The sequence below is a fragment of the Salvelinus namaycush genome, chromosome 2, assembly GCF_016432855.1.
Source record: "Salvelinus namaycush isolate Seneca chromosome 2, SaNama_1.0, whole genome shotgun sequence".
In the NCBI taxonomy this organism is placed as follows: Eukaryota; Metazoa; Chordata; class Actinopteri; order Salmoniformes; family Salmonidae; genus Salvelinus; species Salvelinus namaycush.
The window spans coordinates 18254761-18268806 of NC_052308.1; the positions used below are offsets into that span (position 1 = coordinate 18254761).

General features: G+C 41.6%; 1 protein-coding gene across 1 annotated transcript in view; it reads left to right on the forward strand.

Moving 5' to 3' along the window:
- LOC120059793 (calcium/calmodulin-dependent protein kinase type 1-like) overlaps positions 1 to 13837 on the forward strand; it is a 68882-nt gene extending 55045 nt beyond the window's left edge. Inside the window, exons 3-12 of the mRNA XM_039008845.1 lie at positions 2572 to 2703; positions 7972 to 8046; positions 9358 to 9496; positions 10018 to 10144; positions 10320 to 10395; positions 10613 to 10725; positions 11261 to 11339; positions 11495 to 11582; positions 11762 to 11909; positions 12324 to 13837. Of these exons, the coding sequence (XP_038864773.1) occupies positions 2572 to 2703; positions 7972 to 8046; positions 9358 to 9496; positions 10018 to 10144; positions 10320 to 10395; positions 10613 to 10725; positions 11261 to 11339; positions 11495 to 11582; positions 11762 to 11909; positions 12324 to 12427 (1081 nt within the window). The 3' untranslated portion in view covers positions 12428 to 13837. The remainder of the gene's footprint in view (positions 1 to 2571; positions 2704 to 7971; positions 8047 to 9357; positions 9497 to 10017; positions 10145 to 10319; positions 10396 to 10612; positions 10726 to 11260; positions 11340 to 11494; positions 11583 to 11761; positions 11910 to 12323) is intronic.
- The last annotated feature ends 209 nt before the right edge of the window (positions 13838 to 14046 follow it).

Sequence of the window (14046 nt, forward strand, 5' to 3'; positions counted from 1 at the left end):
GTATGACAGAGTCATGAAAGAGAGGAGGATGGCATTGGCGTTTCTGGGTGAGACTACTTAAAAAAAAAAACTTGCACACACACACACACACACACACACACACACACACACACACACACACACACACACACACACACACACACACACACACACACACACACACACACACACACAACACGTCCACACACACACGTCCACACACACACACACACACACACACACACACACACACACACACACACACACACACACACACACACACACACACACACACACACACACACACACACACACACACACACACAGAGAGATCATATTTAGCTCACGTTGATTAGTCTAAATTGTTTTTGGTATCTTAGTTCTCACTGTATTAGACTAAGCATAGGTGATTTTATTATTTTGAACAATTTAAGTTTAATTGGTGCTGGAATAATGAACGCAGCTCCTGTTTTCTTTGCGACTTGTGGTAACTCTCCGTGTTTCTAAATCAATAGTTTAGTTTAGTAGTCTGAAAATGTTGAAAACATTAACTTGCTTGACCATGCTGTAGGTCAGGGTTACCCAACTGACGGCCGAATTTGGCCCGCGAAGTTTTCTGACCAACCCCCCCCAAAAAATGTGTTTTTTTCATTGTAGTACATTAAAGACTGTAAAAACACCAGGAAATCAGCTCCAAGTGATTTAATTTAAGAACTCTATTTCCAAGGATTCCCACACATAATAGAGAGACACGTGATCGTATACAAATGTAAGCAAGGTTTGAAATTATTATGTTTTAGTCAAGCATTATATCTGTTTGGGATTTCTACGGTCAATTAGCTGTCTACAAATTATTTATAATTATGTTCCCGGCTCCCTGACCATCCACTCAACAAAAAATCGTCCCGCGGCTGAATCTATATAGTTGATGATCCCTGCTGTAGGTCATGTAACTGTTTTTTTGTGGACTTCACCGGACAGATGTTGCTCTCCAGTTTTGTGATGAAACAAAGGTGTGGTTGAATTTATTCTGCCACTGTGCCTTCTTATTGTCTCGGCCTTAGACCTATATATGACGGTGGCAAGGGATATGAACTAACAGGTTATAGAGCAAACAACGCAATTATCACAACACATAGGTTGTAATCTGGCTTTCTTTTCTGGCTTGGCTTCTTCAGTAATTTTACCCAGACACCGCTACTGGTGGTCAGTCCCCTTGGGTCGTAGCTGGGTTGAGACAAGAAACATGGTTCTATTGAGTGAATCACAAGAATACTAAAACGTTCCGTTTCCACAGTGATTTAGATGAGATAATATGTTTACACTTTGTCTTAGCAAGAGCAGGAAGAAGACTCAACAACAACAACCATATACCAAATTCAAGATTTTGCACGACATTGATGAATTACCATTGAAAACCCGGTTTCCTGCAAGTTGTTTTGTTTTCCTGCAAGTTGTTGGTGTGTTTCTACTGAAATAACCCGGTGAGCACAATCATTCCCATTGTGGTTTAAGGTCAGTGATTGGCTTGACTCCTGAATGTTAAGCGTTTGATGCTGTTCTGCAGGGTTATAAATAGCATACAACCGTTATTTTTTCTTTCTGTCCTTTCAAATGAATGAACCAGTCCCGAGGGTCACAACACAAATATAACACATCCTTTGTTGTCGTTACGTGTAACACCTGTGCCCATGTGTACCAAACACACAAACAATAACATGTGTTGTCCAACAGCCATTATGTCCTACTTTAATTCCAGGAAGTTAGAATCAGATGGAGCAGGCTGACCACAATAACCCCTCAGTTCCATCTCAGGTGTGCCTGAGAGCATGCGTCATCATTATCCAAAGCCAAATATATGGCTGGCCTTTGGGATTTGATCACCTGTATTGGAAAAGTCAAATTTCATGTCATTTTAGTAAAACATTTTTATTCTCTGACTGTGTATTGCACCTACGGCTTGCCATTAGTGAAGAAGAGGCTTCCACCATTTTGTTACGCAGAGTCTTCTCTGAGACCCTGGCATGGTGCCATCGTGCCATGCCTTGTCTTACTGTAGATTATGTTTGTATAAAACCTGCCCTCTGAGGCTTAAGGCTCAGCCATGTCCATGTCCTGCACACAGCTACCAGCAACCTAGAGAGAGATAAGACTGAGTGAGGCTGGGGACTGTTACCACTGCATAACACACACATATGTACACAAACCACGCACATGCACACATACGTCCTCAGACATTTACGCAAGTTACAACACTTGAGGAAATAAGCCAACCCATATGCTCCCAGTCCAAAGTCCAGTTTCCTCAGTATTCATTTAGAGGATAAATAAATAAAACTAAAATTGAAACTTGTTTGATGTAGGCCACTTCATAAAATCTAGAATGTTCCAAAATTAAGTGAGCTACCCCTGTAGAGTTGCTTCTGGTTCATAAACTTTAATAAGGAGTTTTTCCTTGCCATTGTTACAGTACCTCTGCTTGCTCTTTTGGAGTGTTTGTCCTGGGTTACTAATAAAAATGATTGCAGATGAAAATACATGTGATTGGCAGTTTGTGTTGTCTTTGGCTGACCTGTCTTGTTTTTGTTTCAGGGGGGCTTTCTCCGAGGTGGTCCTAGCAGAAGAGAAGAGGACCCAGAAACTGGTGGCCATCAAATGCATCCCTAAGAAAGCCCTGGAGGGCAAAGAGAACAGCATTGAGAACGAGATTGCTGTCCTACACAAGTGAGTGACACACACACACACACACACACCCACATGTTGCTCATCGATTTTAGGGGAGGAGGAGATTTAACTCTGAGTCAGATAGTGACTACAATTGTGGTAATGACAGTCTGGTTAAAATACCTCACTTTAAAACAGGGGAATTACGTACCAAGCCGGAAACAACGGAACTAGAGGGGCCTAAGCTATTTATAGTGCTCTTGTTGCCTGGGTTACAGGAGACACATAGGCCTAGTGAATATATAGGGATCCTTCTAGAGGTGAGGATTGGGGTTCGAGAGGTAGAGAGTGAGACAAAAAGAGAGAGAGACAGAAAGAGAAAGAAAGAGACATACATAGACCGTAGTTTAAACTACTAAAAGTACAAATAAGCCAACATTTCTTTGAGTAGTGTTAGAGGATGTCATTACTGCCCCCAGGACAGAGCTGCTTAGTCACCGATAGTGTCATCAGATAGCAAGGAGGTGGTTAGAAGACAACATCAGTGATCAAGATTGTGGATGTAGTTAACATCATTGTAGAAGTCAGCGGGTAGTTACTATCAGTGTGAAGGGTTGTGGATACAGTTATCAATTGAGAGAGAGAGAGAACCCTTTATAGAGGGGCTGTGACACTAACCTTCCTTACTGTATTGTACTGAGAGAGAGATCATAGCTTTCACTTGGTCAGTCTGTCATGGAAAGAGCAGGTGTTCATAATGTTTTGTGAAAATGATTATAATGCCCTTTTAGTGTAAGAGATGTAGCCTAATATAGTGTACTGTACTGTATCCCCCAGAGTACTGCATGAAACCATTAGTCAGCCCCTGTATGGAGCAATTCATTACCTCCGCTCACTCTCTCCACTCAATAAAACATACTTTACTGAGACCATAATGAAATCAAAGGGCTTTTATAATCTCCCTCTTGTCTCAGTTGGATCACTGCCAATGACAAAGTGTTGTGTTTTTCCCCAGACAACAGTGTTTCAGAAAGGGCATAGTTACACACGTGATACTAGATTAATACTGCGGTGCGGTTCCATGTTTGATCTGGCCTCTCTCTGAGCTGTGTCAGTGTGACAAGTGTCTGTCATCAATGGGGTGCTGTTCGTCTCTCTGATTGTCTGGCTATCTGTTGGTCAGTCTCAATACGACTCCTATACACTGAGTGGACAAAACATTAGGAATCAGTGTAGATGAAGGGGATGAGGCATGTTAAAGAAAGATTTTTAAGCCTTGAGACATGGATTGTGTATGTGTATCATTCAAAGGGTGAATGGGCAAAACAAAATATTTAAGTGCCTTTGAACAGGGTATGGTAGTGCGTACCAGATTCACCGGTTTGTGTCAAGAACTGCTACGCTGCTGGGTTTATCACACTCCACATTTTCACTTGTGTGTCAAAAATGATCCACCACCCAAAGTACATCCAGCCAACTTGACATAATTGTGGGAATCATTGGAGTCAACATGGGCCAGTAGTTACCCGTCTGCTTAAATTCCATGGGAAGAATGACTAATGTTGGTTCTCCCTGTGAGTGTCAGTTGCTGCTATACTGAAGACTTAGGCCACTTTTTAATTTTTTTATTTCATTTAACCTTTATTTAACGAGGCAAGTCAGTTAAGAACAAATTCCTATTTACATTGACGGCCTACCCCGGCCAAACCGGGACGATGCTGGGCCAATTATGCGCCGCCCTATGGGACTCCCAATCATGGCCAGATGTGATGCATCCTGGATTCGAACCAGGGACTGCAGTGACGCCTCTTGCACTGAGATGCAGTGCCTTCACCTAATATCATTCTTTATGGGCAGGTCTTCTCAAAATTTAGTGACACAGATGGATGAGTTTTCGGTAGTTTAAGGGGAAAGCAATGTATTCTACCTGTGCTGTGCCATGCTACTTTGGTGTTGAGAGAGAGAGACCTAGAGACAGAGTAGGAGCTACTCTTGCAGTCATAGGAGGACTCAGCCTTGTGTCAGAGCATTGTTAGCTTTCTACCCCATGAATGGTTCTGCACTCCTGCAGAGCTAAAACCAAAGATAGAAAAATGGCAGTGAAGAAGATGTGTCAGTAAGGTGAGGAGTGTCTAAGAGAGATTGAGAGATTGTGTGTGTTTGTAGGCGAGCATGGGGCTGATGGTAGAAAACCGCCTCCAGAGCAGTGAATCACCAGTGTTCTGTCACCACGCCAACGACTCTCAGGGCCGACGGAATACACTGCTCAACCAATTAGAGAGCTGTGTGCCACCACACAGTCTGACCACTCTTGATAAAACTCTAGCTCCAGATAACTAATATTACCTTTTTAATATATATTTTTTTAACTTTTTCATATAGTGCTCCTATGAAGTTAATTTATATACAAAAATGATCTAAATGATCTGAGAGAAAATTGAAATGCTATTTTTAACAATCACACTGTGTCAAGAAAAAGACAGTTCTGTATTTCTCATGGTAACGTAGACTGAGTATACAAAATATTAGGAACAGCTTCCTAATATTGAGTTGCACCACCCACTTTTGCCCTCAGAACAGCCTCAATTCGTCGGGCATGGACTCTACAAGGTGTTGAAAGCGTTCCACAGGGATCCTGGTCCATGTCGATTCCAATTCATCCCACAGTTTTGTCAAGTTGGTTAGATGTCCTTTGGGTGGTGGACCTAGGGCTGTTGTGGTGACCCTATTACCGCCACACCGGCAGTCACGAGTCATGAAGGCAGTCAAATTCCACGTGACCGTTTAGTCAGAGTAATTAGGCTTCTCCAAGCTCTGATGTTGCTGCTGGTCATTAGTAGCCTACCAAACTTGCTAACTATCTGGTACTCAGCACTCTATTGTCCTTCTAATCACTCTGACATAAATGCAAATGTTATCGAAAATCTAATCAAATACTTAATGAGAGCCCATGAGCTCATGTTGGGAAACATTTCTATAGGCTATACAATTGCGCGAGAAAACAGAGTGATGGCCTCTACTAAAAAAAGGAGGTTCCCATCAGCTTTCTATAGACTAGGCCTACTATTTTATTTCTCAACTTTCCTAATATTAAGCACATTGTTTACCTTTACAACAGGACTACCTGGCTGGCATGAAAATGAACCACAGGAAAGCATCCTCCATTCGCTATTTAAGTGCATAGATGACATGTACTTTTTCCCACTGCCCCTGTTTCGAGACAGCTCCATGATAATGGTCCATTCTAAATCAAAACAAATTTCACACGTATTATTTAGTATATGTAAAGAAAAGATTAAATCAAGAATAGTCTGATGGGTGTCAATATTATCCTATCACTTGTGAATTATATATTGTCACTTGTAAATGATGCCCAGCATAAGAAACTTCCTTTTTTTTGGCGACTTTTTCGAATCATAGTCACACACCTCATGTAGCCTAGCCCATAGGCCTATGTGTTTTTAGAAGGTTTGTATCACAACTGAAGTGGCCAAATAACTTCTTAAAATGAAGCACATTAATACGCTTTACAAGGGGTTTAGAGCCTAACTGGCATACATAAGCAACACGTTAGTTTCAAGTTTGGGGAAGATCATTTTCACCATAAAAATAAATGCACCTTTATAATTAAAACATTACATGCAAAATTGCATTTGCAGTCACTTTTGATAATGGTGTTTTCCCGTTAATTGCACATTTGCGCTTATAGCCTACTGCCATGTGCGCATTGCAGCGCTTCTAATGTGAAGAAATAGCCTAATAGTTTATCAACATTTTAAGCTAAACATCTCTTAGGTCAGCCACATTGCGTAAAAAAATATTTTTTGATGCTAGTGATTGTATTAATTTGGGATCTATTGCACCCCACAACTGTCCCAGACTATGTTTGGAATATTTATTTCTTGCACAGAATAGAATTGGTCAACTTTTGTACTATGGGGGATAGTAGATTGCTGTTCGTCAGGCCTATTCATCTTGTTGGCTGATGAAAAGTAAATGTGGACAGTTCTTCCAATATCTTCAATATGCACCTCGGGAATTGAATAAGGACACACGCAGTTGCATCCCTGATGTGTCTGTCTTCACTTGTAGCCTGTGAGAAAGACCTGATCACGTGATGAAGAGCCATGTGAGTGAGAGGCGCTTCGGATTGCGCCGCAATCAGGAAGAAGGGAACAACGCTGCACATTTCTTTAGGGTGCATTACGGCCACAAAGGGGATGCTGCTGTGAAATTCGAGGCATTATCAAGTGCTTTCTAAATTGTGAATGAGAGACTATTGAAGTGTGTACAGCCTGCAAAAAATAAAGCAGAGCTCATACCTTTCAAGCAACTTTTTTCAAATCATCATTTGTCTCATCATGCAGTCTCATCATGCAGCCTTACAATGTACAACCCTAACATATAGCCCAATGTTTGAACAACAACTAAAGTTACTTTAAAACTCAAAATTACATATATAGGACTACCTACTTATTTGTTAACCGCTCAACACAGAATAGTTGCATGTGCGCACTCCCTCAAATATATTTAGATTTTATTCAGCTTTGTTCAATTGTATTCTTCATACTATAAAATAATGCCACGGAATTCAAAGCAAATCTTGTCTGATAAATGGACTAGTGTAGCCTACAGCCATTTGGCATAGCCACATCAGGACCTAACATAAGGACAACTCAGAGTATGCTGTTCTTTTCTTCTGAAATAGACTACATTTTCTTCATATCATGCTTCTTTAGACCTGTCTAAATTAAATAATGGATTTATTGTGATGGTGTAGGCTATATTATATGGATTTATTAGACTTATTAAAATGTAGATGTTCCCAAGGTCTGCATCAGTGTCTTGCTTGTATGCTATGTGTGGAAGCCAGGAGATGCTAAATGTGTTTATGTTAATTAACGCTCAATTACCGTGAGACGACAGTTATTTGCTTGACAATCACCGGCTGACTAAATTTTGTGACCCCACAGCCCTAGGTGGACCATTCTTGATACGCACAGGAAACTATTGAGCGTGAAAAACCCAGCAGCATTTAAATTCTTGACACAAACTGGCACCTACTACTATACCCCATTCAAATGCACTTAAATCTTTTGTCTTGCCCATTCACCCTCTGAATGGCACACGTACACAATCCATGTCTCAAGGCTTAAAAATCATTATTTAACCTGTCTCTTCCCCTTCATCTACACTGATTTGAAGTGGATTTAACATGTGACATCAATAAGGGATCATAGCTTTCACCTGCATTCACCTGGTCAGTCTAGGTCATGGTAAGAGCAGGTGTTCATGACTTTGACTCTAAAGTTCTCTCCCTCTCTCTAGGTTAAAACATGCCAACATTGTTTCCCTGGAGGACATATTTGAGAGTAAAACCCACCTCTACTTGATTATGCAGCTGTGAGTGACCATCCTGCTGTCTTTATTTTGTCCTTCTTTCTGCTATCTATCTCTGTTCTCCAATTCTACCCACGTCAACACTTTCTGTCCCTAAAACAACTCACTCTCTGCAGCCTTCAGTTTAAAAACTTTCAGGATTATGCTTCTGCAATGTGTGTTTGCGTGTGTGTTTCAGGCTCCCTGCCTGTGCTGTCTCCCACGCACAGTGTCATTCTCCATTAATTACTCTCTGAGCTCAGGGGCCTTTCTGTTCACTGATCTCAAGAGAAGCCCCCCTCCCACACACATACAGACATACACTCACAGCATCGTGCCTGCTGACAACCACTGGGGAATATGCCCTCACACAGTAACTTTGCTCTCTCCCACCCATCTCTCTTCCTGAAATGTCAGAAGGTGTGGAGCAAGTTAGAGACAGAGAGAAAGGGGGAGAGAGAGAGAGGTTTTTTTGCTGTTGAAAACAGTGGGTGGTGTGATGACAGAGGGATGTTGTGTTCACTTTAGCAACACTGCCGTAAGGGCAGTCAGATTTAACCAAAGAACAGTTGGGGGTTTGCACACATAAAAATCCCCTCTCTCTAACTCTTTCTCTCACTCTTCCTCTTTTTCTCTTCCTCCTCTCTTTGGGAGGCAGCTTGACAGGGCTTTAGCTTGTTGTTAGTGCTGAATCATATAGAGCAGTGGTGGGTACATCTAGGAAGAAGTGATGCCTCCACCTAGTGGTGATGTAGGCTAATACCAGGTTGAAGATAGATAAAGTAGTTTGAAGTTAGACGACATATAATCAAATCAAATCCAATTTTATTGGTCACATACACACAGTAAGCAGATGTTATTGCGAGAGTTTCGAAATGCTTATGCTTCTAGATCCGACAGTGCAGCAGTGTCTAACAGGTAATATCTAACAATTCTACAACAAAACCTAATATCTAACAAATTCCACAACAAAACCTAATATCTAATGAATTCCACAACGAGACGTAATACACACAATCTAGTAAAGGGATGGGATAAGAATATGTAAGTATACAATATATGGATGAGCAGTGACCGAGCGGCTAAGATGCAATAGTTCGTAAAGAATAGATAGTGACGGATACAGTATACATTATATACATATGAGATGAGTAATGCGAGATATGAAAACATTCTTGAAGTGGCATTATTAAAGTGACTAGTGTTTCATTTGTTAAAGTGGCCAATGATATCAAGTCTGTAGGTAGGCAGCCGCCACCCTGTAGCAGTTAGACGGCAATATATAGCAGTTAGATGGCCATATGTATATCAAAATCGTTCCTCTTCTCTATCCAGGGTGTCTGGTGGGGAGCTGTTTGATAGGATTGTGGAGAAGGGATTTTACACAGAGAAAGATGCCAGCAAGCTCATTCAGCAGATCCTGGATGCTGTTAAATACCTCCATGACATGGGCATCGTACACCGCGACCTGAAGGTGAGCCTGAGTCAAGGGTCAGGTGGTGAGGACGATATTTAGATGGGCATTTAGGGGCTCCAGAGTGGCGCAGCTGCTAAGGCACTGCATCTCAGTGCTAGAGGCATCGATTCCAGGCTGTATCACAACTGTCCGTGATTGGGTGTAAGGGAAGGACAAAGGGCATGAAAGACAAGATTTCAGAGTCTTTAACAATGGAGTCCTTTACCTTCTCGTTTCTGTCCAATGACTGAATAGTCACAAGACTGGATGAGTGATAGGTATCCCCACCATGAAAACTGCAAAATGTTTGTTTCCTACGCTAGTGTTTTGCCCCAAGCATTCTGCAGTGCCTGCAAATTAGATTAATTAACTATAATTTGTTTACAGGCAGTTCAGCAGAGTGTAAACTGATTGATCATTAGTTTGGATAACTAATTATTTTCCCAGTGTGTGTGTGTGTGTGCGTGTGCGTGTGCGTGTGTGTGTGTGTGTTAAATGTTTGTGACAATAAAGTTGATTGATTTCTCTGTCTTTTCCAGCCGGAGAACCTTCTGTACGACAGTATGGAGGAGGACTCTAAGATCATGATCAGTGACTTTGGCCTGTCCAAGATTGAGGGATCTGGAAGTGTCATGTCCACAGCCTGCGGAACACCAGGATACGTGGGTAAGGAGGACTGGCACTGATCAGTGTATGCCTGTGTGTGTGTGTCTTTATCTATGTGTCAAGAGCATGTGTTTTCTATGATTTTAGTGTGTTTGAGAACAAGCGCACACACAGTGATCATGTCAGACTACATGTGTAATGATGCTGATGAAAACACTGCTCTGATGTCTTGCAGCCCCTGAAGTGTTGGCCCAGAAACCCTACAGCAAGGCGGTGGACTGCTGGTCTATCGGGGTCATCGCATACATCCTGTGAGTTATGGGCTTGGACTGACTCTTTAACTTTAGTCTTTCTCCTACCAGTCTTAAAACATAATTTCTGTGTTACATTTCTTTCCACTACATTGTTTTCAACAATCAACTCATACCAGATCAATGATAACTTCATGGATGCATTTTGAAGTATGAAAGCACTACAACAGGTCTCCTAACTCTCCTGTGATGCCTTTACGCTCTTATTCTGACACAGTTTGTGTGGATACCCTCCGTTCTATGACGAGAATGATGCCAAGCTCTTTGAGCAGATCCTGAAGGCTGACTATGAGTTTGACTCTCCGTACTGGGACGATATCTCTGACTCAGGTACAGTAATCCTCTCCTTTCTCTGCTCCCTGGAGAGAGAAATAAAACCTGGACACTACAGCATAGTGAAATACAGTATGTATAACATTATGTTGCCATTATTAGTTCCCCTTGTCAGCAGTTTCATATTAATGGAAATTACTCCCTAGCTCTAGGGTTTGTTATGCTTTGAGTGTCTGCCAAGCTGTCAGTGTGTATGGGATTAACCATAAGACACTCACTGGCCATAGAACAATCACTGAGGCCCTGTGAGATCACCATTTCTTAGTCCTGTAGGGAGTTTCTGAAGTCAGGTCAAAGGCATGTGGACAGTTTTTCTTTTTACTGTCAGTCTGGACAGTGTTTCTGATGCAGTGAAGCTTCTTGTACTGTAGTAACCTGGGAGCTAGTCTATTTCTACTTTAGCTACCTTTTTTGTCATCTGTAAGTAGCATTATTAGTTACTGTATATCTCATGTAAATTAAGAAAAAAGGCATTGTTTTTGGGTGAAATATGTGAGTTGTAAATGTGTGGCTGTTCATGTGTTGTTTTCAGCCAAAGACTTCATAGTTCACTTGATGGAGAAGGACCCCAGGATACGCTACACATGTGACCAGGCTCTGCAGCACCCCTGGTAGTGTACACCATATTTTCCTTCACACACACACACAGGCATGCACATAACACAACTTTATCATAATCTACTACATTTGTGCGTTTGTCTAGTTTTCACCTGTTCTTGTGACAACCAGCTGAACTTGTCCCCTCATGTCTTTCTCTGTTCCTCAGGATCGCTGGTGACACAGCTCTAGATAAGAACATCCATGAGTCTGTCAGTGCCCAGATCAAGAAGAACTTTGCCAAGAGCAAGTGGAGGGTGAGTTACTTTTTCTGTGCACCTGGCCTTCTTAAAAATGCAAAGACATTTTTGCTTTGTTTAGTATATAAGTAGAATCCTGCAGCATTCAGCTGTCTGTCATTGTCAGTACAGTTTTCTATGGCAGTTATTATGTATCACTTTTAAACATTCTGATTTGAATGTGTTCCCTCCTGCAGCAAGCGTTTAACGCCACGGCAGTGGTGCGTCACATGAGGCGTCTGCAGCTGGGCACCAGTCAGGAGGGCCCCAGCCAGACCACCCTGCCCAGCCCCCTCCGAGCCCACCTGCTGCTGCCCGAGGCCACAGAGACAGAACACACCACTGGTCAGTGGGGCAAACCTCCATCACACAACACAAGTTAGGACTAAGTGTAGCAAAACATAATTGAATAACAGGAGACATGACATGATATTGTGAATGCCCCACCCCTCCAAAAAAATACTTAATTTAGCTGTTCTGTTTTGTTCATCCCCAGTATGTCTTGTTGCTATGTACAGTATGTTGTTAGTGAATAACCAGTCCCTTTCACAGTGTATTAGGCTCAGGCTTACGTACTTCTCAAACACAATCAGTTACACTGTCTCACTCATTAACACTTTGATATGTAATCTTTGTCTAATGCCCAATAGGGGACTGTTTGAAATAAGCTAATAAGAGGCAGATTTATAGTGTAGTTAGAAGCGTCCTGAGTTTTCAGATTTCTGTGTGGTGATCATCCACTCTCACTCTGTGTTCCAGAGTCTCCGTGCGAGGGATGCTGCTCCCAGAGTGCTGATGGGGGGGCTGAGCGCGACCCCCTCTCCAACTGCACCTACCGCTGCCATCCAACCAGTCTGGTCTGATCCCTGCCCAGCAATGGCTTTCCCATTTATTTACCTCTGGACACCAGCGAACTCCCCAGTCTGGCCAGGAATACAGAGTTGTTCCAGTGCCCTGCCAACAGGGGGGGAGGCGGGTTATGAATTCAGGTTGGGGAGGAGGGACTTGATGCCAACAAGAGGAGGTAATTTGAACGGATTGGGGGAGATGAGGAGAACAAAGAGGAGGAGAGGTGTGGTGCTCAGAGTAATCCTGGGTATTATTTTTTGAGGTGCGGGACAAACTGTTTACTTGTCCTTTTAAAATGTGTGTCTGCTTTTTACATCTCTGCATTTATGTACATGCTGTTTTCTATCTTAATTATCCTTCCCCTTTGACAACTTCTAGAAAGAGAATCCACTAATGATATCTGCATGGTCAGAAGACAGGTCCCTATTGGAAACATGTGTTTTATAGCATGAAAGGTCTATTGCACAATCATGTATGGTGGTAACCATTGTGTTATAGTTCCTGTACTGCAGATACACATCTTTATGATGATAATAAGTTTAGCCCCTCAGAATTATAATTGTATGGCTTTGTTGTATTTTATATTTGTATAAATGTAGCCTTACAATACACAGATGCATTCACCTAATACCACTGCTGGAGAATCCATGTGGGAATACTCCATCTATTGGACTATATACTTTGTCTTTTTTTTCTCAGCATGTTTGTGCTTCACCACTGTAAGTTTGTAGTTGTGCTCCCCAGGCTTGTAACAGAACAAGGCTTTCTGATTTTAACTAATTCAGCACAGGAACTTCCTCTCTATGCCTTTTCGACAATGTCAAAGGTTTATTTTCTGGTAGCTTTTACAAATTTAAAGATACACCTATATCTCTGTACAGTTAATGCAGCATTAGAGGCAATTTCATTTCTATCATTGTATTGTTGTACATATTTCATTGTGGTAATTGAATCATTAAAATACAGACTTTTCTCTTCTGTCTAGATCTCTTTCCCAGTTGAGAAGTGTAATACCTCATGGGAGATAGACTTACATACACAGCCATTCCTCTTAGTACTAAGAATAGGTCTCAGTTAACCCACAGTTTTTACTCCTTGATGTTTCTTAAAAGCCACACTCTTCCCTATGGGGGGAATATGATCCCATTGATAAAGCTGCTCAAGACTTAATCCATTATAGATATTACTGTAAGACCATGGAGAATGAAATGAGGTCCGGCCTTTCCTCAACCCAAAGCAGGATGTGGATGTTTTTAACTAAAGACACATTTGTAAGTGTAGATACTTATCTGACCATGTAGATACTACTAACGTTCCCACTTTGACTACTCTTCCATGGATCTTACCTCCATTCATATGTTGGTTGTTTTCCGAGCCAATGTATCTGTACAGAGAGAATTTGAATTAAAGAATGTAAATATACATCTCATTGTCTCACCTCATCATTTCTTCTATCTCACTCATCTTAAGGTCATTTAGCTCTTAAAGAGGAAAGCAGGATTTTTTTATTAGAGGACTTTACTCTACAATTTTTTCCCCCCACAGTTCAGTTCACGTTCTTTCCATCATCTTCATACATTTACTGTACACAGCACTAGCTGACAATAGAACAGATGTGCCATATTATGCTCAC